The sequence below is a fragment of the Lathamus discolor genome, chromosome Z, assembly GCF_037157495.1.
Source record: "Lathamus discolor isolate bLatDis1 chromosome Z, bLatDis1.hap1, whole genome shotgun sequence".
Classification (NCBI taxonomy): domain Eukaryota; kingdom Metazoa; phylum Chordata; class Aves; order Psittaciformes; family Psittacidae; genus Lathamus; species Lathamus discolor.
Window position 1 is genome coordinate 56,909,090 of NC_088909.1, and position 26,739 is coordinate 56,935,828.

Here is a 26,739-nt window from a genome sequence, read left to right on the forward strand (position 1 = left end):
CTGCCCCTTTATTTTGGAAGTATGTTCTAATAAAATCTTTCTTTTCTGTTTTCTCTTTTATTTTCTATTTTTTTTTCTTTGCTTTTATTTTGTTCAAGACGTTTTCTACCTTTCCTGTCAACTACATGATCTGATCTAGTAGGCTCTCAGGTTGTGTGCAAGCTACCACAGGACACACTAAGGGTTGTGTTTCATACCTGCCCTTGTATGGTAGCTTGCACTGGGTTATCATGGAGTAACTGCAGTGATTCCAGTTTACAACCTAGCATATTAAAGGCTGACTTGTATGCCAACACTGAAAGGTTTTTTTTTCCACAGAATTAGTTATGGCAAGGGCTTTGCTCCATTTTATTTCAGGTCTTGTTAGCTCTTTTAGTCTGTGGTGAGTGTTGTGGGTAGTATTTTGCTTTGCCCATCTGCAGTGCTTACCTGAAGGTGGCAGTGAGGTGGGAGTAAGTGGGAATAAGTTTTTCTGGCTTATTATCTGAGGCTAGCTGCCTCTTGTGAGGTGCAAGGCTGCAGGTCCAGTTGTCCGATGTTTTTCCTTGTGTATGCAACTTGCAATCCCCTTCTCCATCTGCAGCATCAGGAGCTGAGTGGCCAAAGCTCTTCTGCTGCTGTCTTCGGGATAAATCTGTGTTCTGGTATTTCATCAGTGGATTCCAGGGCATGTAAGCTTTCTGGCAAAAGAGGATTTCTCTCTGTCCTAGCGGCTAGAGCCTTCTATTAGCTATGAGCTCAGAACAAGTTTCATAAACAGGTTTTAACACACCATCTCCTGTATGTCTCTCTTGAAAGCAGCTATGTGGAAAGCTACATAGGTATTTTGAAGCAGAGCTATTTCTTTTTTAGCACTACAATCTAGCTGGCTGCAAGACCTTTACCTTTTAAAATGAGTATAAAGCAAAGGCAGGGAAAACACAAGCACTGAAAGCTATGCAGACTTAAAGACCTCATTCTTGATTCAAGAGAAAAGCTCCTCTGGTTTCAAACATTTTGGTCAAGGACTTTCTGAATTGAGAATCAGTGACTTACCCATCATTTCTTTCTTAGTTAAGGAAATATTGTTGGCAGAAAATACATTAGTTTTGTTGGGTCTTTTCTTGTTGTTGTTGGGTGTTTTGTTTGTTTGTTGGTTTTTGGGTTGGTTTTTTTTTTTTTATTACTAGGAGAGGTTTGAATGCAACTTTAAAAAAAGTCTCCCAAAGTACTCACCTTTCCAGTTCTGTTACATGATGTTTATTTTATGCTGCCCTACAGCGTAGATGCAACCAGGTTGGTCAATTTCCCCATATCAGCTGCTCTACTTCCCCATCTCAGCTGCTCTTGCACTTTCTCCCGAAGCTGCAGCAGCTCACTGTCTTGCCACACTTGTTCTTGCAGCTGCAGGGGAAAAAAAAAACGATAATAAAGGAATCATAAGGGGACCTTTGTTTTCACTTCCGGAACTCAGATGTCCATTTGGCCTGAGTCTCGTAGTTTATTACTAGGCTAGTCTATTACTCTTGGGCATAGTGGCCCATTACATTGTGATTGAAGTGTGAGGATTGTACGTTTTTTTGGCGTTTCCCAGTGGTGACATCTGCCGTGGAGCTGGGAGAAGAACACTAGCACCTCCACAAAAAAGCTTGCAGCTCCAAGAAATACTTTATATTTTCATATATATACACTCATGTATTTATATACTTTGTATCTTCAAGTCAGCGCAGCTTTCAGCCCTTGTGTTTTTCCCTGCCTTTGCTTTATGCTTGTTTTTTCTCCCCTGTACATGTTTTCTGAGGTGATGATCCCATGCAGACTAGCTTTACATCATCACAGCAAAACTGTACTGAAATGGGCAGTCAACCTTTTATTTAATTTTGTGTCTTTTATCTCTACGCATGTTGGCATTTCCTCCACAGGGAATGAAAAATCTATTTCCTGCAAAGAACCCTCCTACTCTTGTACATTCTCTTCCATATCTATCTTAATCACCACGCTTTAAGAAAATATTCAGACTGGTCTTTGAACTGCTCTTTTATACACTGCACATCACATAATGTTTGGGCCTGCCCTAAAATGGGATATATACTGATATATAAAACTGATAAATAAAGCGAGAGCCCTGTCAGTCTGATGGTGTTTGTAGGTGTTTGCAATATTTTTTTCTACAAAAAGGGCCAGAGATGAGCATACTAAAGCTAAACAAGTAAAACTTTGCCTAACACTTGCACGACGTGAAATACTACCCCGAGGCCAGGAGGAGCCTGTGACGAGCCGCCATTGCTCCCCGCCCAGACCGCCATCTTCTATTCGGGTAAGGGCGCTGGCGTCAGGCGGCTCCGCGGCACCATGGCAATGGCGGCCATGTCGAGCCTGGGCAACCGGCACAGAGACAGCGTCCATAGCGAGTGAGGGCGAAATGGCCACCGGAAGGGGTGGTACCCGACGGCGCCGGTCGAGGGGCGGTGCTGCGTGACGCCCGCTCGGCCACACACGCGATTGGACGGCTGCCTGCGTCGGGGACTTCCGGTGCGGCGGAGGGGGGTAGTGTCCTCGGCGGGATCTGTTTTGGAGGTGCGTACCGGGGACCGTGAGGCGGCCGGGGCCGGGCGGTGCCTGCGGAGAGGCGGGCTGGCAGGCGAGGGTGCGGGCACGGCGGGGCTCGGCAGCGGAGGCGCTGTACACTCGCGGAGGAAGGGATGGGCCTAAGGGACGGTATGTGCGGGGCTGTCGTGGGGCGCAGCGGGCGGTGTAGGGCTGCTCAGGGGCAGCGGCAGGTGCGGGGTAACGGCGCCGGGGGCGGTGGCGGAGCTCCGCGAGGTACTGGAGGGGTGTGCAGCGGTGGGTGCCGGCCATGGGAGAGGGCCCTGGGTGTGCCTGGCGTCAGCGGCAGGAACGTGTGGGGCAGACAGGAACAGTGTAGGGGGACGTCCCTGGGAATTGGTAAGCATAGGCGCAGTGGAATCCTACCTGTGTTGGGAAGCCAGTGGGCCTGGAAAAAGTTTGCTGTCTGCAGGTGATTGAAGGTCGTCAGACTAGATGACTTTTTGCCAGTGGAAGGTGCTGGCATTTCCAAGTGGAGATGTATTTTGACCATAGCCGTATGCGCAAGTGATTAGTATTTGTTACAGGTTTATATACTTTCACTATTACATCAGTTACATACATATTCATAATTCCTGCATATAGGTGGGGAATATTACAACTAGCTCCAAGAACTTATTATCATAAGTCTCCTCCTGTTGGCGTCTGCCCAGTGCTCTGCGGTGATTGTGGGCAGGGGTCTTGAGGATGAAGTAAGCAGTCTTCCTCTTGTGAGTAGGGGTCTTCAAGATGAAGTAAGCAGTCTTACTCACAGTGTACTTTTCACCTTTGGCACAGTTGGATGCCCCAGTAATCACACAACTAGCTGAAACCAGCTGTATCTATAATTCTTTTGATACCTAGCAAAGATATAAAACAGTGTGACCTTCCTGGAAAATTTATTGCAGGATGGGCAGAGAAGGAGTATCCCAAGCTAGCAGATGTTTGGGAGGCTCTGTCTCTAAACTAACTGATAAGTAGAAGGATGGTGTGAAATTACTCATTCATGTTTAGTGGGGCCACTACATTCCACAGACTTACAACATAAACATTATTCTCTTTCTACAACCTGTTAAGCTAAAAAGTACTTTATGTTTTCTAGGCACTAGCTTTTCTTATATCAAGCCCCTCCCCCCCTTCTTCCTTTTACCATTACAAATTCTTTTGCTATGTGACTCCGTTTTGCTTAAGAGTTCTGACCATTTTTAACTTGTTGTCGAATCATGTGTCTTTAGCGAGCTTTGTTTCTGTTATTGTAAACTCATAGAGTTATATCCACATAACCACACCTATGACTTGCGAAAGCCAATACATTTATGTCTTTATCACAGAGAGAAGGGGAAGTCTAGCTGTGAAGGATGTTGGTGTCAGGAGGCAATTGAAGAAATATTTTGTCCATGGACAAACAATCTGACAGTAGTGTCTAGTGGCTCCCTGGGCTGATAGGCAGTAGGTGTTTGTAGTAACAGCTATTCCATCCACTCCCTCCAGTGGCCTAGTCATTCTAGGCCAAACCTAGAATTGTGTTCAGCCAAGCTGAATTGTGTTGCTAAAAGGAGGAAAATGGTTAAGTGGAAGTTTTCTTTGTTTATTTTTTAATTTTGAGATGTATTAAATACTTACATTAAAATACAGGCTATAGGAAAGCTATTATGTGGTACTTAAGTAGCTTGTTTAGAATTAATCCCTATATTGTTGTGCATATGTGAAGGGCAATGCAAAGCTAAAATGTTTTTTAAGCTATAAGATATGGCAAAGCAGCATAGCAGCTTAATCCTAAAAATACAGCAGCTTTATTTCAGTAGAACTGCTCAAGTAAAGCTAATACATAAAAACTGTCATGTTCAGTTTGTAATCCTTCGATTAACTGTAAATGCCATTATAGATTTAAATGGAATGATACAGATCTTATTTTATGGTCTGCATTTCACTTATTTCTGGGTTCCGTGTAGTTTAGAGGGAGAGAAAGATCTGTGGATTGAGTTGGCACAGCATCAGTGAATGCGGGAGAAGAATGCTGCTTACATTGCTGAGTTTCTTACTTTGGAGATACTCAGAAGCTGACTAGACAAGGCCCTTGGCAGCCTGCACTGGTTGACCCTGCTTTATTCAGGAGCACTGAGGAAGTGATCTCCAAGACATCCCTTCCAGCCTCAGCTGTTCTGTGATTCTGTGACTAGTAGTCCAGAGCTTTTCAGACTGCATTAACTTGGGATAAATACTCTTCAAACATGTCAGTGTCTCTCTTCATACAAAGGAAAACTCTTCAAATAGATACAAACCTTGTCTTGGAATTGGTGTTCAGTTCCATAAGATTTATAAGTTTTCTGTGTAGGCTCTTCCAGGGCTTATCTTCAAGGTGTTGCTGTCCTTGGCTTCAACTGACTTTGAATGCTGAATAATAAGAACAATTTTGTCGTTACGAAGTGAAGTTGTGCCATATATACATAGGCTCAGTTGCTTGCTAAAATTTAACCCAGATAATTTTTGTTTATACAGAGAGACATCAAAAAACCAGAGACTGAACCTGCATGAAGATTTTTTTTCCAAAGAGTGCGATAAGGTACAGTGTTTCCGTTTTGACGTTACAGAGCAGTGGGATTTTTTTTTTTTCCCATTGATTTGCTGTTTGCAGTGCTAATCTTAGTGGTGCCTTATAAGACTTAATGTTTGCCCAGTATTTTCTGAAACTTTTTAAGTCCTATGGTCTGCACTGTGTTGACATCGTTACCGTGATGCATTGACTGTGTTAAAAACCCTTAACTAGATTGAATGTATGTGTGTGTGTTTGCTGGATTTTTTTAAGAGTGTTCTTTAATATTCAGAGGAACTTGGAGAAGGCAGGAGTCTATATGCTTTGGCCACCATGTCTGGAGTTGGCAGTAAACGGACAGCTGGAGAGCCTGGTCCTTCTGCACCTCCAGAGAAGAAGGCAGGGGTTGAAGATTCAGGGACCACTGTGGAGACCATAAAGCTTGGTGGTGTTTCTTCAACGGTATGTCTTTCTCACCCCCCCACCCGCACTCAACCGCTCACATTTTTTGAGCTGGAAACAAAAACAGCTCTCTGCCTTCTGAATGAGTCTAGAGATCCAGCTTTTGTGCAGTGTGCTCTGGCATGTGTCCTCTACAGGAGGAAATGGATATCCGGGCGCTACAGACCAAGAACCGGAAACTAGCGGAGATGCTGGACCAGAGGCAAGCCATTGAAGATGAGCTACGGGAGCACATTGAGAAGCTGGAGCGTCGGCAGGCCACTGATGATGCCTCTTTGCTGATTATCAATCGATACTGGAATCAGGTTAGTAACATTCTTTCTTATTTTGTATACACTGTTCTCTTGCCCCTTTTTCTGTTCCACTGCACTCCTTTTTTTTATATCCATTCTTTGTCTTGTCTGTCCCATCATTCAGTTCGATGAAAATATCCGCATCATCCTTAAACGCTTTGACCTGGACCAAGGTCTTGGAGACCTTTTGTCTGAAAGAAAAGCACTGGTGGTACCAGAACCTGAACCAGACTCGGACAGTAATCAGGAGCGCAAAGATGAGAGGGAACGAGGTGAGGCACCTGACTGGGGACAGTGGAAAAGATGGATTTCAGTGGTGGACAATGTTTATGTCCCTTTCTAAAAGGTGACAGGCTCTCTGACTGTGAAGACTAGTGATATGCTGCCTGGCAGAGCACATTTATGTTTTTACACTTCTTTCTGTTCCCAGGTGAAGGACTTGAGCCAGCATTTTCCTTCCTAGCCACTCTAGCCAGCAGCACCAGTGAGGAGATTGAATCTCAGCTGCAGGAGCGTGTAGAGTCTTCCCGCCGTGCTGTTGCCCAGATTGTGACAATGTATGACAAACTGCAGGAGAAAGTGGATGCGCTGTCCCAAAAGGTGAACAGTGGAGGTATGTCCAAGATGGCTGATCCCCCTTCAAGAGTCCTTAGCTACCCACAGCTTAGACATGATTCTGCATTGTAAGTGTTAAGGCATTGTCCTCTTCTCAGCTGGGGTAGGGTTAATTTTCTTCCTAGTAGCTGGTGTTCCCAATGCTGCTAACACACCAATGTTTTAGTTGTTGCTCAGTAGTTCTTACCCTGATCAAGGACTTTCCAGTTTCATGCTGTGTGAGGAGGGGCGCAGGAAGCCAGGAGGGAGCAGAGACAGGACACCTGACCCAAACTAGCCAGAGGGGTATTCCACACCACAGCACGTTATGCCCAGTATATAAACTGGGAGGAGGCACCTGGAAGGGCAGGTTGCTGCTCGGGTCAAGCTGGGTGTCGATTGGTGGGTGGTGAGTAGTTGGATTGTGCATTACTTGGGTTTATTTTTTTTCTTTCCCCTTTTTAGTTTTATATTCTTTCCCTTTGTTATTTCCTTTATCATTATTATTAGTAGTAGTATTTTACCTTATTTCAATAATTAAAGTTTTCTTATCTCCACCTGTGGGTTTTCCTGTTTTTCTAGTTTTCCTCTAGTTTTCCTCCCATTCATTGTTGGGAGAAGTGAATGAGTAGCAATGTGGTACTTACTTACCAGCTGGGGTTAAACCATGACAGACATAGTCCTTCACATGCTTATTTATGTTCCAAAATAAATTGGCTTAGCTTTCCAAACTCTCAATAACCAAAACCTCTAATAAAGACTAGTCCTGCATGCTAGAAATGTATCACAGCTGCCTCTAAATTTGAATGGTGAGAACTCTATTGGGCTAAGGAAAGGCTTGTTCCTGCCAGTAGTATGTTCATGCCCCTGAGAAGTTACAGATTACAGCTGAACCAGCTAGCTGTCCTCAGCCCCTGCAAAAAAGAAATAGTGAAATCAGTATTGCAAACTGATGTTGGACTCCTTCTCGCTTTCAGTTTAGTAAAAGGTGTAGGGATAACCAGCTCTTCAGTTACAGATGACTTTTGAGCAAAATAGTAGCCATCTGATGTCTTGGTATGCCCAGTATAGTTGTCAGTTTTGAATGCCAAACAGCTCTGGAGAAGAAAGCCAGATGACTAGCTTCTGAAAATTAATGTAGCAGATTTGATTTACACTTAGATGACTCTCTGAAAAACTTAAGCTTAGAATTTTAATCTGTTGAATGAAAATTTAGGTGGGATGTCAAGTCATCCTCCTTGGTTTGTATTCCATCCAGTGTTCTATATGCTTTGATCAAGTAGCTCTGGAAGGTCTAGCATTGGTGTAACGAAGCATTACTATCCTTAGTTGGCAGTCTTGAACTCTGTAGTAGTATTTGCATTAGTGCAATATGAGCCTGTACTCAGTTGCTGTAATTACTTACTGTGAGGGTGGTGAGACACTGGCACAAGTTGGCCAGAGAGGTTGTGGTTGTCCCATCCCTGGCAGTGTTCAAGGCCAGATTAGATGGGGCTTTGAGCAGCCTGGTCCAGTGGAAGGTATCCCTGCCTGTGACAGAGGGTAGGAACTAAATGATCTTTAAGGTAATCCAGTGATACAGATGATCCAATTCAGACCATTCTGAGAATTATCACCTGGTATGTTAGCTCACTCCACCTGTTGTAGCAGGTTTATGCATGAATTTGATCTGCGTTAGGGTATCACTGGGTTACAAGGGTATGTTCTATGTGGCTGATACTGACACAATTAGAACGGTGCCTGACATCAGGGGACAGTAACCGACAAACAGAAATCTGTAGTATGTTAAACTGCAGAGCCTTTTGCTTTGTGAATGCAAGTCAAAGCTCTGGAGTTTAGATGAGATCCATCTGCTGGAGAGATTTAATAATCAGAAGTTAAGCTCAAAAGTTTCCTTTCACTTTGTTTGTTTGTTTGCTTTTTGTTTCTTTGCTGCTTAAGAATTAAAACCAAATTTTCTTGGTTTCTGTTAATTTCCTTTTCTTTATGCATCTTTCAGATATTACGCTGATGGAAGAAGCAGTCCTGGAGCTTAATACCTACCTATCACACGAAAACGGACGGCTGCAGGAGCTAGCTGATGTTCTTCAGGAGAAGCACCGCATAATGTCTCAGGAGGTATAAAAAGGAGAGAGAAAGAAATTTGCTTTGGGGTCCTGCTTAGAATAATTTGTGGTTACCGTAGTTTGAAAAGCATGTATTGCCTTGAAGAGGGACAGGAGCAACACAGTTTGAAAGTTACCTTCTGAACAAAGCTTATGGAAAGGGTGGGTGCTGTGGAGAACTGTACATGGATTTTTCTATACAATTTAAATTGATTTGCTTGTTACATCACTGAATGAAAGAGTATAATCATATTGGTGAATTGAATGAATATGATTTCAAAAGAAAATAGCAGAGGAAGTGGGAAGGTGATGCTAAGGTGGTTGTGTAACATCTGAGACACTTGATGTTGTGTCCTTGTAATTTCAAATTCCTTGATTTCTCTACATCATATGTGAAAGCATAGTGACATTAATTGCAAGATGATCCCAGTCACTAAGGACTTCACATTATTGCCAGTATTTGTTTCACAGGTTGCAGTTCTTTTAAAAATTGTGTTAATGCTGGCCTTCCTTAGTGTTAGAGCACCATGTACTTCAGTAGTGTGTACAGTAGATGAACATACGGATTGAAAAGATTAAAAAAAAAAAAAAGCCTTTGAATAAGCTTTGAAGTGGTTCCCTCTGTAGGCTGTCAGATATTCCCAGCTTGTTGCTCTTTCTCCATTTTCAATTTTATTTTCAGTCCTATTTTCGTTACTGTGTTGCGATTCAGCTGGTGTAAAATTCGGGACAGTTCATTGAGTAGTCTGTTGCCACAGCAAAAGATAGTTGGAAAGCATATGAATCCAGGGTATTCAAGATAAAAAAATTAATACTGAGCAGTCTCAGAAAATGCTTCTAATAGAATTACTCTGTTCAGTTGGCTGACAGAAACACTGTTTTGATTGCAGTTCTCCAAGCTGCAAGAGAGAGTGGAGACAGCAGAATCTCGGGTATCTGTTCTGGAGACTATGATTGATGACCTTCAGTGGGATATTGACAAGATACGTAAGAGGGAGCAGAGGCTCAACCGGCACTTAGCAGATGTTCTGGAACGAGTAAGCACCATCCTCTTTGTCAGAAAACTGAAGAAATGGGTGTAATTTTGGGATTTGTGACATCATCTTTCGGCACTTTGCTGTGAGAACTGAGAATCTGTAGTGCGCTGTCTTTGGTCTTGAATTTGCTGTATCAGCAGTCTTGGCATTTATTTGGGTACTGATGAAATCTGTTACTTTTTTTTCAGGTAAATTCCAAAGGCTACAAGGTGTATGGAGCTGGAAGCAGCCTCTATGGGGGCACAATCACCATTAATGCCCGCAAGGTAATGTCATGGGCTTGGTTGTGAGGAGAATTAAAGTCAGGGAGAGTTTGTGTATAGGGCCATAAATTGGAAGAAAATTTAGATACCTTCTTTGTCACAAGTCTAGGTGACTCTGGGCAAGCCATTTTGTCTCTGTACAAATTCCCTACTTAAAAACCAGACTTGATGGATGTAGACTGTCTCACTCTGTAGTGTTAACATGATTCAGTCTGTAATTACTGTACCTAGTTGGTACTCTCAGTAGATATAACAGGAGGATTTACAAGCAGTTTGTCCCTAACAGTTTGAGGAGATGAATGCAGAGCTGGAAGAAAACAAAGAGCTTGCTGGGAATCGCCTCAAAGAGTTAGAGGAACTACGCCAGGATCTTGAGGAAGTAACAACACAGAATGAAAAACTCAAGGTGAGACATCAGTACCTATTAGGAAGATGAAGGCGTTCTGTGTGGTTAAGTTGCCCTCTGTCTTGTGAACTGTGTCTTTGGAAAACCTCATTAATACTATTCTACTCTCTGCTTGCTTTTTAGCTAGGTTGTATTTTGTACAAGTTCAGGGGTTTGAGACACTTGCAATTCAGTGCATTGGTGACACCATGCGTTCATAGCTGGAAATGGATTTCTTATTTCCTGTTTTCCATTCTAATTTGTTAACTAGACATCATTAAAATATACTGAAAACTAATTTCAGCTTTTCAGAAGTATTAACCCCTTTTCCACTTCCCCCCCTGCCCTGTGCAAGTGGAATCAATGAACTGAAAAAAAAATCCATGGACTTGTGTAAGAGAGCTTGGCTCTAGGAAGAGTCAGTGAACTTAAATCTTTCACTTTGTGGCAGAATGAATAGATAGGAAGCAGCATATGAGTTTCATATGTCTAAAAGGTAGTAGCACAAAAAGCTGTGACTTTGTAGTATATAAGTATATGATACAGATAATAAGATTTTTTTCTTAGTCATCAATAGATCTGTTAGGCTGTTATAAGAAACATCTGAGCTTATGACTTAAGTTTCAGAGATGAGATTACAGAAACTGTCTTGAGGTGCTTCTGAATTCTGTTTATCCACATGAGTTTGTTTTGAGAGAGACACCATATGGCTTACAACTTTGTTTTTCTCTTAATTAGTGTCAAGATGTATGTGTTTATTATGTATCTGTTTCACTCTGGTAGTCACAATGATTTGCTCATGTATTTTTGGTAAGGAAAACTCAGATTCTATACTTCTGTTTCTCTCATTTCAATTGTTATGTTTTTCACTGGTAGAAAGCTAACATAATGCCTACATGTATTTTCTATAGTTTTCTATCATACTTTTCTAGTTGTCCATCTTTATTGATTTAGGTGATTATAGTTTTACAGTAAGTCCACTGAAAAGGTATATCATGTTTTCCAAGCTCATGTCTTTGAGAGAAACTGTTGCAGAACCTGAGAATCAAAAGCTTTAGTCATGTGACTATGCCAGAGAAACAGCCTGCTGGAATATGGAGAAAGCATAGATTTCGAATTGGTATTGAAGCATCTACTTCATAGCAGTGCTGTTAAAGTTCTGCTTTTTTCTTTGCTTGTGGCAGCTTAATTCACTCTTCTAAATTTTCTTTCTGTGTCCTTTTGTTGTGTCCTGACTAGGTTGAGTTGCGACGAGCAGTAGAAGAGGCTGTTAAGGAGACCCCAGAATATCGCTGCATGCAGTCACAATTTTCTGTTTTGTATAATGAAAGTCTCCAGCTGAAGGCACACCTTGATGAGGCCCGCACTCTGCTTCATGGTACTCGCACCACACATCAGCGCCAGGTGGAACTGATTGAGGTAGCATCTCTGTTCTGTCAGATTAGGGAACGTTTTCATCTTTCTGACCATCACTACTGGGTCTGAGTGGCTCTAGGAGTGGTCAGGAAATTTATCTTCCTGACAATAGTTAATTTGTTCTCTTGTAGCTCATGTTCATGAGCGAATGATACTCCAGTGTCACAGCACCAAATTCTGTCCCCTTCTTACTCCTCAGAGGGACGAGGTCAGCCTTCACAAGAAATTGCGCACAGAGGTGATTCAGCTAGAGGACACCCTGGCACAAGTCCGCAAAGAATACGAGATGCTGAGGATAGAGTTTGAACAGACACTTGCCGCCAATGAACAAGCAGGTATATAGTTTTACTGCTATACTTAAAACCAAACAAGCACCACCACCACCACCCCTGCCCATTAGGAGCTGTACTGCAGTAAAACGCCTAGTTTGATTCTTTGTCTGTTATTATTAAATACTTACCCTGGCAAGTTTCTATCTCAAAAACCCCAAAACTCCTCGTGTTCTGTGGCAGGCCAATTCCATGTTGTCTGACTTCTTAACAGTTTGGTTCATGGCAGAGTATTTTACATTATTAAAACACTTCGGGGAAGATTCTTTCAGCTCTGGGGCCCGTGACACAAGAGGGACATGGACCTGCTTGAATGAGTCCAGAGGAGGGCCATGAAGATGATCAGAGGGCTGGAGCACTTCTCCCATGAAGACAGGTTGAGAGAGTTGGGTTTGTTCAAACTGGAGAAGAGGGGGCTCTGGGGAGACCTTAGAGCAGCCTTTCTAATACCTAAAGAGAGGCCTGCAGGAAATCTGGAGAGGGACTTTTTACAAGGGCCTGTAGTGACAGGACAAGGGGGAATGGCTTAAGCTGACAGAGGGAAGATCTAGATTAGACATTAAGAACAAATTGTTCACTATGAGGGGGGGAGAAGCACTTGAACAGGTTGCCCTGAAAAGCTGTGTTTGCCCTATCCCTGGAAATTTTCAGGTTCAGGCTGGATGGAGTTCTGAGCAACATGGTCTAGTGGAAAGTGTCCCTGCCCATGCTAGGGGATTGGAGCTACGTTATCTTTAAGGTCCCTTCCATCTTCAAACCATTCTATAATTCTGTGATCTAGAAGACATCTAAATGACAACCTGGATAGGAAGACAGTAATTTTCAAATTTCATTACTTGAAGTAACTTCTTTATTTCTAAAGTAGCATTTAAATCATAGAGATTTTTGTAGCATGACACTTTTCACTTAGGAACATGGGGGAAGAAAAGTAATGAGGAAATTGGGACTGGAAATGTGCAAGGACTTACGGTTGCATGTAAAGCTGGCACGACTCTCTTCTATACTTGTTCTTTTCTACACTTGCTCTGTTGTGTGGCAGAATGATTATAGTTTTGTTTTGATTCTTTATTGTTGCCACTTAGCTTGTTCTCCATCTCCATGGGAGTGTCTCAGAAACTTGGCAAAAGTGTGTTTTGTTACAATTGTGTTTCTGTAGGTCCAATTAATCGGGAGATGCGTCATCTCATCAGCAGCCTCCAAAACCACAACCACCAGCTGAAGGGAGAGGTGTTAAGATACAAGCGCAAACTGAGAGAGGCCCAATCTGACTTGAGCAAGGTATTAGAGCAGAAAGTGCTTTGGAGAAAGGGGAATGCTGTCAGTCTTGCCTGCAATATCAACTTTTCTGATATGGCATGCAGTGTAACTTTTGATGGAGCTCTACACTCTACCTTAAGCTTCCACTTACCAAATGAACGGTCTTCCTTTGTAGGAGTAGAGTGCTCTATGGAAAGTAATAGAAATTGTGGAGGGGGCATGCAAGCATGGATCTGGGTAGACAAAGGGAGGGAGATAAGGTAGACTTCTGGTGAAGAACTTAATGTTTTGTCTTCGTTCTTGCTATGCTGCAACAGATCCGCTCTCGCAGTGGTAGTGCTCTCTTGCAGTCTCAGTCCAGCACTGAAGAAACAAAAGAGGAACCTCCAGAGATCAAGCAGGAGCCCGATGATCCTTCTGCCCAAGTGTCTCTTCCCAAGGCCACTTCTGAAGATATTACTGAAATGAAGGCCAGGCGAGATGAAGAGGAACGGGAGCGAGAGAGACGGGAGAGGGAGAGAGAACGAGAGAAGGAAAAAGAGAAAGAGAGAGAGCGGGAGAAGGAGAAAGAAAAGGAACGCGAGCGGGAAAAACAGAAGCAGAAGGAATCTGAGAAGGAGAGAGAATCCAAAGAGAAGGAGAAGGGGAAGCATGAAGATGGAAGAAAGAAGGAGGCTGAAGTGATCAAGCAGCTGAAGGCTGAACTGAAGTAAGAGTTGTTCTCCCTCCCTTTCCTGCTTGAGTAGTGCTTAAACTGAAGGGTTTGTGCGAGATGACCTTGTAGCTTATGAGATCAGCTTCACTGAAGCAGAGAGGTTCCTGGCACCCCCTATGTCTGATTGTGATTTGGACAAAGTAGTAAAACTTCTCCTACCACAACCTAAAACGAATTACCAAACCATTTACTTCATGGTGTGAGCCGAGTAATCTTTATTTTCTTCTGTAATAACAATTGTGTAAAGCTTTACAGCAGCAGGTTATTAGTAAAGGTCACAGTAGTCTTCATTTGCCTTGGATCAGCACTAAAGCAAAGGTGGAGAGTTTGTTGCTTCCTGTTACAGAATATGTTTCCTCCCCACCCCAATTCTCTTGACTTTTCAGTCCATGGGCCTGAACGTGCTTCTATTCAGTTTTCAGCTTGTACTCCTTGGCTGAAAGAAGCTAAGGATGACTCCATATACGTACCATATGGGAGATGGAGAGAATATTGCTCTTGAGTTTCATGCTGGATATGTAGCAGTGTAGCTTTCCTGCTTTTTCTCACAGTTGCCTATCTCTCTGCCTCCAGGAAAGCCCAGGAGAGTCAGAAGGAGATGAAACTGTTGTTAGATATGTACCGTTCTGCCCCCAAAGAGCAGAGAGACAAAGTACAGCTGATGGCAGCTGAGAAGAAGGCAAAAGCTGAGGTAAATCTCATTTCTCATCTGTTTTTTTTTTTTTCAGTGCATTACTTGAAACTTCTTTTTGGATACTCTGCCCCTGAACTGTGTTGGTTTTGTCTTTGTCAAAACTGAATATTGTTTCTCTTCTCAGCTTTGTTACTTAGGAGAGAGGTTGGAATGGTCAGGAGATGAACAGGGAAATTTTACGATGTCCTCCTCTGGGAAGGGATAATCCCTTTGCCCATGCTGAGGGATGGACATGGCTCTGTCTTTCTCAGTTTCAGATTCAACCAGTAGCGAAGCCAGGCACTTGTCCCAGAGACGTACACACACAGAGGTCACTGACACAGCCCACAAAGAAGGTGCTACCTTCAACAGCGTGTACATATGGGACTCGCAAAGTATAACCATAGACAGACAAGTTCCCTTCCTCCTCTTCAGCCAGCAGAGATAGAATGTCACAGTTCAGGCACATGCTAAACAATGTGTAGGTTCACAAGCACATATGCGTTTGCACATCCCTCAAGTACCAGCATGTCCCCTTGTGTTTGAAACCCCCTGTGATCCCAGGCCCTTTTACCTTCTTCATGTACAGGTCTCACAGGTAGCTAGGACTTAATTCTGTTGCAGCACATGTACGCATGGTGTAGAGAGTTAGATTACACAAAGATGGTTAAAAAAATATTTAATAAGAAGATACAAGAAGATAAGACAGGCTGCAGTGATCATGCATAAGGCTGAGCCAGACAAGTGTGTACTGACTGGCCACATTTTACATGTGACTAGCTCCTTTTATGTCCTTCTCTGCCTAATCCAAATTTTTTCATTCTTGCTGTCCATTCCCCTGCGTTTCTTTCCTGGGCTTGTACAACTCTTACCGATTCCCACAGTTACCCCAGTCCAGGATCCACCCCTGGTTTACAGCCATATCAATTGCAAAGTCCAGGTTTATCTTCCTGGAAGTGGTGCCTGTAGTTTCTTGGTAACCCATCAGTTACTGTGACTGGGGAGATTTGTTTTTTGTCTTTGCCTCCATGTTTGTTTTGTCAGGTCTGTGTCTCTGTGTATTTTGTTTCTAGTTTCCTCCTCTCTCCCGCCTGTTTCCCAGTTGACAGGATTCAGCCAGATAGCCTTGCTATAATAAACATTCTCACACTCTCACTTGCTCTTATCAGTTCATGTGACTGACCAGGTTGGTTCTCATCATTACCTTTCTGCTCATCTGTCAGGTTTGTCTCTGTATGTTTTGCGTGTGGCTGCTTCCTTATTATTACTTTTTGTATTGAAAAAGGTTCTTGACCAGATGCCCTTGAAGGAGCAGATGTGAGGGTACATGGATGGAGAACATGTAGAACTGCAGGACACTGATGTTCCTATTCTGATGCTGTGGAATTTTCAGAGGTTTTGAAATCAAGATCTTGGGCTTACAGCCCATCTTAATGGTCCATCTACCAGTAGTACACTTCCCTGTCAATATGAGATGGGTTCTCTTTTTCCATCCTTTGAAAGCAGTTTTTCCAGTGTTTCAGAGAACTGGGGGGAAAAAAAGGCTCTTAACAACATTCAGCCAACAGTCTTGTATTTAGTGTTACGTTTGTTTTGTCCTTGCTGTAGCTCGAAGAACTGCGGCAGAGGGTCAAAGAATTGGAAGACAAGGAGAAAAAAGAGAGTAAAAAGATGGCTGATGAGGATGCCCTCCGCAAAATCCGAGCAGTGGAGGAGCAAATTGAGTATTTACAGAAGAAACTAGCCATGGCTAAGCAGGTGAGAACTTTCTGAAGGCTTCTGCTGGAGCATCTGGGAAGGAACTACCTTCAGGTTCCAGACAGAAAGATTACCTGAGAGAAGGAATTTCTGTCTCTGTATGTGCCAGAGATGTGAGTTTTGTCCCTGTTTATGAAAACAGAAAAGCCAAAATAAAAACCCCAACGATCAAAAAACCCCCACAACACTATGGTGTCACAGACCTCCTGGCAGGGGTGTTGGGGAATATTTGTGGCCTACATGAAGAGCACAGAGGAGAGATGTCAGTATCAGTCTTTATGGGAGGAGGCTACAGTTTCTTTTTAAAAGTATTATCTGCACAGTTCATATAATTAATACAAGTGCATGGTACTGTGGCACAACTTTTCCACAAAAAAATGGCTTAATCTCATGATAAGAAAGCAGGAGCACCTCAGTAGGGGAGAGGCAAGCCAGTGTACTTGACTGTACTTTTTTAGAATTCAGATTGTTTTCCTTATACTACAAGACTGTTCTATCTTGTCACTTAACTCTAATGTTGAAGTGGCTTAACTGAGTTTAAGGGGCTTGGCAGTCTGTTAGTTGGAATCTGTCAAGCTGTCCACCTGTAGAATCTTTGGCCAGGTGGATATGACAGCTGTTTAGCTAGCTGCCTGAAGTTGAGAGTCATTTTCTGCCTACCTCTGGCAAAGAATGTGTCACAGCTGAATTTGCCAGCAGACAAGCCACAGTCTGTGAGTAGTTGTGGAGATACCCTGAACTAGCAGTTGTAGAAAAGAGATGGTTATGTCTAATGTGTGTAGACTTCTGAGGAATGCTTTTCTTTCTAACTGCTGGGAGTTACTGTTCCCTGATACTCAGACATGTTCCTTCTTCTGTGCTGGGTTTGGTGTCTCTGAGGAAAATGTCCAGGGTCATTGCAGGGAGTGCAGGAGACATTTTTGCCAGAGCCTGGGATTCTTATGCAGGAGGAGGAGGCCCTGCTGTCGGAAATGGATGTCACAGGCCAAGCATTTGAAGACATGCAGGAGCAGAACATCCGCCTGATGCAGCAGCTGCGGGAGAAGGATGATGCCAACTTCAAGCTGATGTCAGAACGCATCAAGTCCAACCAGATCCACAAGCTGCTGAAAGAGGAGAAGGAGGAGCTGGCAGACCAAGTTTTGACACTGAAGACTCAGGTAACCTGAGTTATGAGAGAGGACAATGGAACTGACAGGGAAAGGTGGAGGTGTTGCAGGTTAACTGGTAGGCAGCTAAACTCTACACAGCTGCTTGCGTACTCCCCCACAGTGGGATCGGGAAGAGAATCAGGAGGGCAAAAGTGAGAAAACTGGTAGGTTAGATAAAGGCAGCTTAATAGGTATAGCAAAAGCTGTGAGCACAAGCAAAGCAAAACAGATATTCATTCACTCCTTCCTATGGCAGGCAGGTATGCAGCCATCTCCAGGAAAGCAGGGCCTTATCATGTGTAATTCTTACTTGGGAAGACAAACACCATCACTCTGAATGTCCCCCACTTCCTCCTTTCCACCAGCGTTTCTTGCTGAGCACAGCATCTTGTGGTATAGAATATTCCTTTGGTCAGTTTGAGTCAGCTGTCCCACTCTGTCCCATCCCAGCCTGTGCACCCTCAGCCTACTTGATGGCAAGCAGCATGAGACAGAGAAGATCTTGATACTGTGCAAGTACTGTTCAGCAGCAGCAAAGCCAGTAGTGTGTTACTGATGCTGTTTTGGTCCCAGATCCAAAACATAGCACCAAGGATACTGGTTCCAACAGTGAACCAGGATGTTGGATCACTGGTTCACTGCCTTGCAGTGATTCTGTAAGCCACCTTCCAAAAAGTAAGACTTCTTTGTTGAGAGTATTTGACTGCTAAGTTTTTAAGTGTTTGCCAGGGAGGTCTGGATACAGCTCTTAGATAGCTAATGTGTCTGTTCAGGGAGGAAAATGCAAGCTGAAGAGGTAGTCCTTGGTGATGGGGAGGCAGGGATAGTTTTAGCATTCAGATAACAACTCTGAAGACCTACAAAGCATGCATTTTGTTCCTTCTCTAACTCCTCTCTCCCTTTCCAAGGTGGATGCCCAACTGCAGGTTGTACGTAAGCTGGAGGAGAAGGAACATTTACTGCAAAGCAGTATTGGAACAGGCGAGAAAGAACTGGGTCTCCGAACACAGGCCCTGGAAATGAACAAACGCAAGGTAAGTTATTGCTTGATTTCCTCTTGGATTGTAAGATGAAGTTATTGTCTTGCGGGAAGCATAGAAGGCTCCTAGCTCTCACTCATACTATGGACAGTGGGATTGAGTGCACCCTCAGCAAGTTTGCCGATGACGCCAAGCTGTGTGGTCCGGTTGATATGCTGGAGGGAAGGGATGCCATCCAGAGGGACCTTGACATGCTTGAGAGGTGGGCTGATGCCAACCTTATGAAGTTCAACCACGACAAGTGCAAGGTCCTACACCTGGGTCGGAGCAATCCCAGGCACAGCTACAGACTGGGCAAAGAAGAGATTCAGAGCGGCCCTGCAGAGAAGGACTTGGGGATGCTGGTCGATGAGAAAATGAACATGAGCCGGCTTCAGTGTGCTCTTGCAGCCCAGAAAGCCAACCGTATCCTGGGCTGCATCAAAAGGAGCATGACCAGCAGGTTGAAGGAGGTGATCCTGCCCCTCTACTCTGTTCTCATGAGACCTCACTTGGAGTATTGTGTGCAGTTCTGGTGTCCTCAACATAAAAAGGACATGGAACTGTTGGAAGAAGTCCAGAGGAGGGCCACAAGGATGATCAGGGAACTGGAGCACCTCCCGTATGAAGACAGGCTGAGGAAGTTGGGGCTGTTCAGCCTGGAGAAGAGAAGGCTGCGTGGGGACCTCATAGCAGCCTTCCAGTATCTGAAGGGGGCCTATAGGGATGCTGGGGAGGGACTCTTTGTCAGGGACTGTAGTGACAGGACAAGGGGTAATGGGTTAAAACTTAAACGGGAAGTTTAAACTGGATATAAGGAGGAAATTCTTTCCTGTGAGGGTGGTGAGACACTGGAATCGGTTGCCCAGGGAGGTTGTGAGTGCTCCATCCCTGGCGGTGTTCAAGGCCAGGTTGGATGAAGCCTTGTGTGGGATGGTTTAGCATGAGGTGTCCCTGTCCATGGCAGGGGGGTTGGAACTAGATGATCTTGTGGTCCTTTCCAACCCTAACTATTCTATGATTCTATGATTCCCTGGTTTTGGGCTAGTATACTAGAATGCTGAGGAATCCTATAGAGTTCTGATTGAAGTATTGTAGACTGATGTTTCCTTTGATAAAGGGGAGCAGGTCATAGGTGTTTCTGTGAAAATCTGATTAGGGAGCAGAAGTAAGGTGCCTTTAAAAGGAAACCTATTGTGAAAGAAGCAGCAGCAGCAGCCAGATGAAATTAACTGGGGTCAGAGTTTTTATAGGAAAGATGGGGTAAGTAAAAGGAAAATATGGCTGGGGAATGTTAAGACCTTCAGCAAATATCTAAGATCAATGAAGTAGGTCTGTTACAAGTAAAATAAGGCAAAGTCTCAGGGTCGATGCTGCCTTTGTTAAATCTTCAGTAGGACTACAGCAGTGACATTAAAACAGAAAGGAAAGCAGAAATATCACTGTGAAGATGGGGGGACTTCAGCACATTCATTTCTGCTTAATATCTGCTTAGTACAATTGTGGTATTGAGGGTACTTGGCTAATAGATTAATTGGTGAGGCACAGTTACAAAGTAATAGAACTGGTGGAGAGGGAAAATGATTAAAAATAAACACTTATCTTGCAGTTCTGTCTAGTTGAGCTGTAGAACTGCCTCTAAATAATTTAGTAGGGAAAATGTAGGAGGTGGAAAGCTAAAAATACTAGAACAAGAGAATTGTGTGGTCATCGGTATTTAAGTGATGTACATTGCAGTGTGACAAGGGTTGGCTCTACTGAAGAGGAGTGTTTAAGCTCAGTGATTGGAACTTGTAAATAGTAAGATATTTTGCTGTTGAAGTAATGTTTAGGGTGTAATCCCAGTTATTCCATTTGGAAGTATCAAAATTAAATTGAAAAAATGTATTTCCAGCTGCCTGATGAATATTCTGTGAGCAGTCTTGGATTGCCAGGCAGAGAGACTAGAAATCACTGGAGCTATTTTTCCATGTTTGGTACTTCCTATACTGGTTTTCTCCTTCAGGCCATGGATGCAGCCCAGCTTGCAGATGATCTGAAAGCCCAACTAGAGCTGGCTCAGAAGAAGTTGCATGACTTCCAGGATGAAATTGTGGAAAACAGAGTAACTAGAGAGAAAGAGATGTTTAACTTCAAAAGGGCTGAGGTATATACATGATGCACAAACCTTTAATACCTGTCTGCTTTGGTGTTTGTCCCCTCTGGTAACTGAGTTTGGAGTGGGTTTCAACTACACTACTTTCTTGGGGGTCCAGTTTCACTTTGATTTCAGCTTCATCAGTTTTGTCCACTGATAACTGACAATACATGTAGGACCAGATTATAATGTAATCTTTTGGAAATTTGTTGGACTGTAGGGGATGGAAGTATGGGTGGAGTGACCTGGCCAGGTGCTTATTCTCTTTTGTCTTTGAAGAAGCTGTGATTAAGCATATATTGCCCATTTGTCTGGTCTTTTGTTTCTATGCAGGAAGATATTTCTAGGTTACGAAGGAAGCTGGAGACCACTAAGAAGCCTGACATGGTTCCTAACTGTGATGAAATACTGATGGAAGAAATCAAGGATTATAAGGTGAGTAGCTGTCTCTATAAAATTCCCTCTTTAACTGTACTTTAATCAAAAGGCTGTGTAGTCATCGTTTCAGTATTTGACATCTTGTCTCTGTACTCTAGTGTTGTAGCCTTATCTTGTATTGAAGAAACCACCTTATGGAATGGAAGGACCTTTCGTCTCCAGTTATCATCTGACATACACGGTGCAATGCAGTGGGCCCTCACTATAATGTTTCTGTCTTGCAGGCCCGCCTGACGTGCCCGTGCTGTAACATGCGCAAAAAGGATGCTGTGCTCACGAAGTGCTTTCATGTCTTCTGTTTTGAGTGTGTGAAAACACGCTATGACACCCGGCAGCGTAAGTGCCCCAAGTGCAATGCTGCCTTTGGGGCCAATGACTTCCATAGGATCTACATTGGTTGATTCTATCCATAAAATGATTCCATTCTATCTGGAATGATGAAAAGTTACTGCTTATATTGACCAGTCAGTTTCCCCGATTTTCTGTGATTGTCAGCTTTGGGGCAGTCAGTGCTTCTGTCAGCTGATCTGCAGTCTTCTGGAAAGTAGGGTTAGGGTATTGGGAGAAGCATATCCTGGATCTTGGTTCCCTTCTTGTTGCTTTTCTTTTACTCTTGCTCTCATGTTTTGTGGATTCCTTGTGCTTCAGAGGACATTTGCTGTACATCGCTTTGACACTGCGAAGTTGGGAACATCTAACTGAAGTCCTGCCTTGATGGGGTGGAAGCTGTGGTGCAGCAGAGCTAAATGAGGCCTTTATCTGAGGAGTTTGTTTTGGATGTTCTTTATTAAATCCCATCAAGGTATGGTAGTGTTTCTGAGAGTTAACAGTTTCCTAAGTAATGGGCCAAATAATGAACGTACAGGTACATCTGTAGACTTCAGTGGAGTGACTCCTTAGATATATAACTCCCTCAGTCAGGTTGAGGTATTGCTGTTACTGTCCTGTTTCCAGAAAAGAATTTGTGGAGGTTACTTTGTTGCAAATTTGCCACAGAGATTAATCTTACAATGCACAAAATCTAATAAAAGCTTTTTTCTGGGTGTTTTTCTGGGTTTTCTTGCCTCTGGTAGTATCTTGTCTGTGCTCCTGTCCTTTGTCTGGTTACTGGAAACATTTTTCATAGGCTTTAGCCTTCTATAGTAGAGAAATCAATGTGTTCCTTCATTCACTTTCAAAAAATGCTTATCTAAAAGAACCTTCCCTTTTTTGGCTGTATCTTCACTACCTGATTCCTGACACAACAGAAGGACCAAAATGCTGGATTACTTATGCAGTCATTCGATCATGGCCACTAGGAGTTTTGTGAAAGGACATAGCACAGGGTATTGTCTCTATGCTCCCTGTAGTGCAAGGCTGCATTTGAAGTCTTGAACAACAATCACTCTAAAAACGTGAAGTAATTTATTTACAACATTCCTTCATAGAGCAGACTTTTTCCTGTAATTTTCTTGGAAGGTGCAGCTGTTAGGTTTGTCTTATCTGTGTCCCTTCCCTGAATCATGAAATCTGTATTACCTTCCTGTGTTCACTGTAGGGAATTATAAAAACAATACTAAAGTGAAATGCAGACTGTCTTACAGTATGCATTATTATCTTTGTGAAAACATTCAGAAAATATGAATAAAACCTTGTAAATAATTGTGAATCCTGAGAGGGAACACGTGACCCTGTCTTTACAAGGCGGGGCTGGGATGCTGGAGTTTGTGGTATGACTTAAGTTCTGCTACAGCATGTGTAGAAGAAATGAAAGTAGAATCCTCTCAGCTTTCACTGTGGAAGTTTCTCCCATCAATTACAGTTTGCAAAGGCAAGTCGGAGAAAGAACAGTGCATTAGGGAGTAGCTGGTGGTAGGTTTTTTTGGTACAAGTGCTTGTTCATCAAAGCCAGGTCCTGGGTTACCATCAGGCATTGTCTGGATCTTCAAACAGCTTTGCTGTAACAGCAGACTTCCTTTTACAGCTGTGAACAGCAATTTGAATTAAACAGCCCTTGCAGAGTTAGGAAGACCCTTTACTCTTTCTCACACATTTAAGTCACATCACCTTTCTACTGAAAATCAAGGTTGAAACTTTTGTGTGTATGTTAGTGTTGGGTTCACTCTGGTCACGGTAAGAAAAAAACACTTGAAACAGTCTGGATTTGTTTCACAGATGAGGCTTGGGAACTCCTATTTTTTCTTTCCTCACCAAGACAAATATTTTTTCTTATTCTAAAATATTTTAAGCTTAGGAAGTCCTTGAAGCTCATTTTGGAAGTTACTAAATTTTTCTCTCTGCTTATCAATTTAAACACTGAGAAACAGTGAAAATTTTAGCTGGTCTGTTTTGACTGGCCAGAATGAATGGAAATAATTAAAAGTTTATCAAGACTGGAAATACTTTGGGGTAAAAGATGGTGACAAGTTTATAAAAGAAAAAAGAAAAAAAGGTTTAAATTCAGTGTCTAGGACAAAGTGTAAACGAAGAAAAAGCCTCATCTACAGTCTCCAGTGCATATTCTTGTCATAGCAAATCCTCCCCCACCTTACGCAGTTGCAGGCATCTACATGTGTGTGATGCTTCCCCTCCCATAGAAAGCTACAGCAGTGCTTTTTTTCTGTCTCCTATGGTATTGGGCTGGAGCAATAGCTGGATAAGAAAATAACATGCTGAAACTTGTCTCCTCCCAGAAGGCTTTCACTTGATGTGGCAGTCATTTGAAGCAGTCCCTACTGTGCATTTGACACAGGAGTAGCCCCTAAGGCGTCCCCCAAACATATGGATTTTTTGCTTTAATTAACAGGTGGTTGACGTTTTTAAACTTAAAATTTCATTTTTTTAAAAGAAGATTGATCTGTTTGAAGATAGGGTGTTTGAACTTCTCTGGTTTCATGAATATAGAGATAGGGGCATAACAAACTGTTAATAGACATACTGATTAAACTGCGCTGAAATATTTATTTCTTAGCATTTGTCTCATAATAATGAAAAGAGCTTGTCAGGAGCAAGGAAGGAAAGGACATCCTAGGTCTTCCAAATCTGTCTAATGTGTGGAGCTCTGGATCCCCCTTGCCTGTTTTATATCCTAATTACTCTCTCCTGTGCTACTGCTTGTATTTGAAAGAAGCAGACACACTTGCTGCCCAAAAGCAGAGGCCAAGAACTGACCAGGGAATAGAATATGAACACTTTTTGATGAGCCTAATTAGTCCAGGTATCACTGCTGTCAGCTTTTAGAGGTTCATGCAGAGCTTTCCATTTGCAAGTGGTTTTCAGAAGTTCAAAAAGCCAGAATGCTTTTTTCAAACCCCCAAATACCAGATCAGCCTAAAGCCTTTAAACCATTCATGGGCAGAACATCAGTGCTGGCAACATTCACACAGGTGGCTGGAGGTAGAGGGTAAAAAATTACTTTGGTGACATATCTGGAGGATGCAAGTTAATTCTGACAGTATTACAAATGTTCTTTGTAATACTGGATGTGTTGGGAAGTGTTAAAAAAATGCATAGAAACCCTGTTTAAATAACACAGTCAGTTGGGTTAATACAGTATTTATTCAGATGCTGAACAGCTTACCCTTCCTTCCCCTCTAATCATCATCCAGGTGGGAGGGAGCTCCACTCAGTACATAGGCTTTGAAACCACAACTCTTGTTCTCTTTCAAAGTGAGCCCTGGCCCACAGGGAGACTTTGGTGTGACTCCCCTTGATTTTGGTGGGAGCTTGGTGTCAAAATAAATCATGGACCAGAGCCCCTCTATGTCACTTTGGCTGTGAGGAAGAACCTTATTGTCAGCTGAAGACAGAAAATACAAGGCAGTGGTTTCATATTGTTAGATACTTCACTTTGGGTGGTAAATACTGATGTACAGTACTGCCACCCTCCCTTTCCATCATCTTTGCTCTGTCCCACTGAGAACCCATCCCCTCACACTGGCTGGTGCAGCTGTTTGCATGGCTTCTCTCTGGGTGGCAGTGGAAGCCAAACCTGGGCTCAGAAACAGGCAGAGGTGGTGGTTTGGTTTTTGTCAAGTTATTTTTAAGCTCGGTGAGTTCCTTTATCACAGTTACAGAGCAGCCACATCTGCATTTGTGCTGGCAGAACTGAGGGAATGGTGTATACTGGGATTGCCACCAAGAATTTGTCTCATGAAACCACAGCATGTGCCAGGAGGGAAGGGATTGCCAACACAGAACTAGCACCTGGTGTAATGAGGCAAACATAAGAAGCCTTGGCATGAACAGAGACTAGACCCATAGATATCACAACAAAAATGTACCAACAAGGGACATGCTTCCAATGAGCAGTTTAAATTTCCTTCTTCTTTTTTTTTTTTTTTTTTTTTTTTAATTAATGCACAGAAAGGGCTAAAAAAATGGAAACCTTGCTGTATTGTCAAATGGAGGAACAAGGAACTCTCACTGTTTGGATGCTCCTTATTTCTCCAGTTCCTCAGGAATGGCTGATATTTGCCAGGAGAATTATAAACTTGTTATGGAAGGAGGAGGACTCAGTAGGGTGGTAGTGGCTGTGGGCTGCTGTGATTCTGCTCTCATGAAGAGCATATTGCCTGCTTTATTGTTGCACCTCTTTCTGGCATTATAAAAGTGTGTTACAAATTTTACAGAAGAAGGGGAGAAAGGAAGAAAGGGGAAAGGGCCCAGGTATGCTGGCCTAGGTCTCTGCAGTCCTGTTTGTCCTCTGATATTCTTCCAGCTCTGATTTCCTCTCCATGGCGAGTTGCAGCTCCTGCTTGATGATTTCAATCTGCTTCTCCAGCTCCGTAAGCTCTTCCACCACTGACATCCTAGCAATATTGAGGGACTCCGCTTTCCCATTGGTTGCTAAGGAAGCTGGAGTCTCTCTCTTCACTTGTGGCAGCGGGATGTCTTGGTGCTGTTGGATCATCACCTCATTTTGCCCTTCGTCAGTGCAGATGTATTTTTTCCGGTGGCTGTTGCCCAGATTGGCCGTATTCCACACAGCATGCTGGCTGTTCCCTACATGGGACCTCAATAGAGACGCAAGAGTTAATATGAAATCCAAGCCTGCCCTGGTGTGTATGCAGCCCTCCCCTGTGAGCCATCTTATTGGAAAATTATGATGCTACTGTTATGAATTACATATAAATACCAATAATTCCTTCATCCTTGGGATTATTTTTCTTGAGAAGCACAAATTATGAATGTAAATGGCCAGATTTTTGTGATTAAGCCATAGCAGAGACTAGGAACAGAACCCTAGACTTCACCTTCCCTTCCTGAAAACTTTTTTATTAGTTATGAAATCACAATCCTCTCATCTCTAGCTCAGGAAAATGTGTGTGCTCCAAAGCTTTCTGAAAGCTTCTGTGGTTGCAATATCCAAAGTTTATTACAGCGTTAGTTCTTTGTGTGTTAATGCTCTGTGCTAGCTTGGGCATTTGCTCCCATGGAGGAGGAAAGTGGCTTCCTAGAGTCGGTGTAGAGAGATGAAGGGGAAAGTGTACCATTTAGACTTGAAGTCTTCTTGAGTAGCTGCTTGTGCTTTGCATGGCGGACATGATGATGTGGTGTAACCAAACCTTGCAGGTACAGATAATTCCTGATACAATATTACAGAATTCGGGGTTTCCGTGTTGGGGGTG

General features: G+C 43.1%; 2 protein-coding genes across 4 annotated transcripts in view; one reads left to right on the forward strand and one right to left on the reverse strand.

Annotated features, from left to right (window-relative positions):
* Window positions 1–2,466: 2,466 nt before the first annotated feature.
* Window positions 2,467–22,177, forward strand: RNF20 (ring finger protein 20). Of its 2 annotated transcripts, none has more exons than XM_065661154.1 (21): window positions 2,467–2,556; window positions 5,065–5,128; window positions 5,391–5,560; window positions 5,698–5,865; window positions 5,978–6,125; window positions 6,284–6,466; window positions 8,447–8,565; window positions 9,443–9,589; window positions 9,778–9,855; window positions 10,139–10,258; window positions 11,477–11,656; window positions 11,853–11,988; window positions 13,139–13,260; window positions 13,557–13,948; window positions 14,528–14,645; window positions 16,236–16,385; window positions 17,333–17,545; window positions 18,445–18,570; window positions 20,561–20,701; window positions 21,026–21,127; window positions 21,355–22,177. In XM_065661154.1, the coding sequence occupies exons 3-21, from the start codon at window positions 5,432–5,434 to the stop codon at window positions 21,529–21,531; spliced, it is 2,949 nt and encodes a 982-aa protein (XP_065517226.1). In that variant the 5' UTR covers window positions 2,467–2,556; window positions 5,065–5,128; window positions 5,391–5,431; the 3' UTR covers window positions 21,532–22,177. The 2 variants fall into 2 exon arrangements, with proteins under 2 accessions (XP_065517226.1, XP_065517227.1); XM_065661155.1 differs by lacking the exon at window positions 2,467–2,556 and adding an exon at window positions 2,563–2,697.
* Window positions 22,178–24,543: 2,366 nt separating this feature from the next.
* GRIN3A (glutamate ionotropic receptor NMDA type subunit 3A) overlaps window positions 24,544–26,739 on the reverse strand; it is a 74,890-nt gene continuing 72,694 nt past the window's right edge. For both annotated transcript variants that reach the window (XM_065661151.1, XM_065661152.1), the window contains one exon: window positions 24,544–26,124. In XM_065661151.1, the coding sequence (XP_065517223.1) occupies window positions 25,788–26,124 (337 nt within the window). In that variant the 3' untranslated portion in view covers window positions 24,544–25,787. The remainder of the gene's footprint in view (window positions 26,125–26,739) is intronic.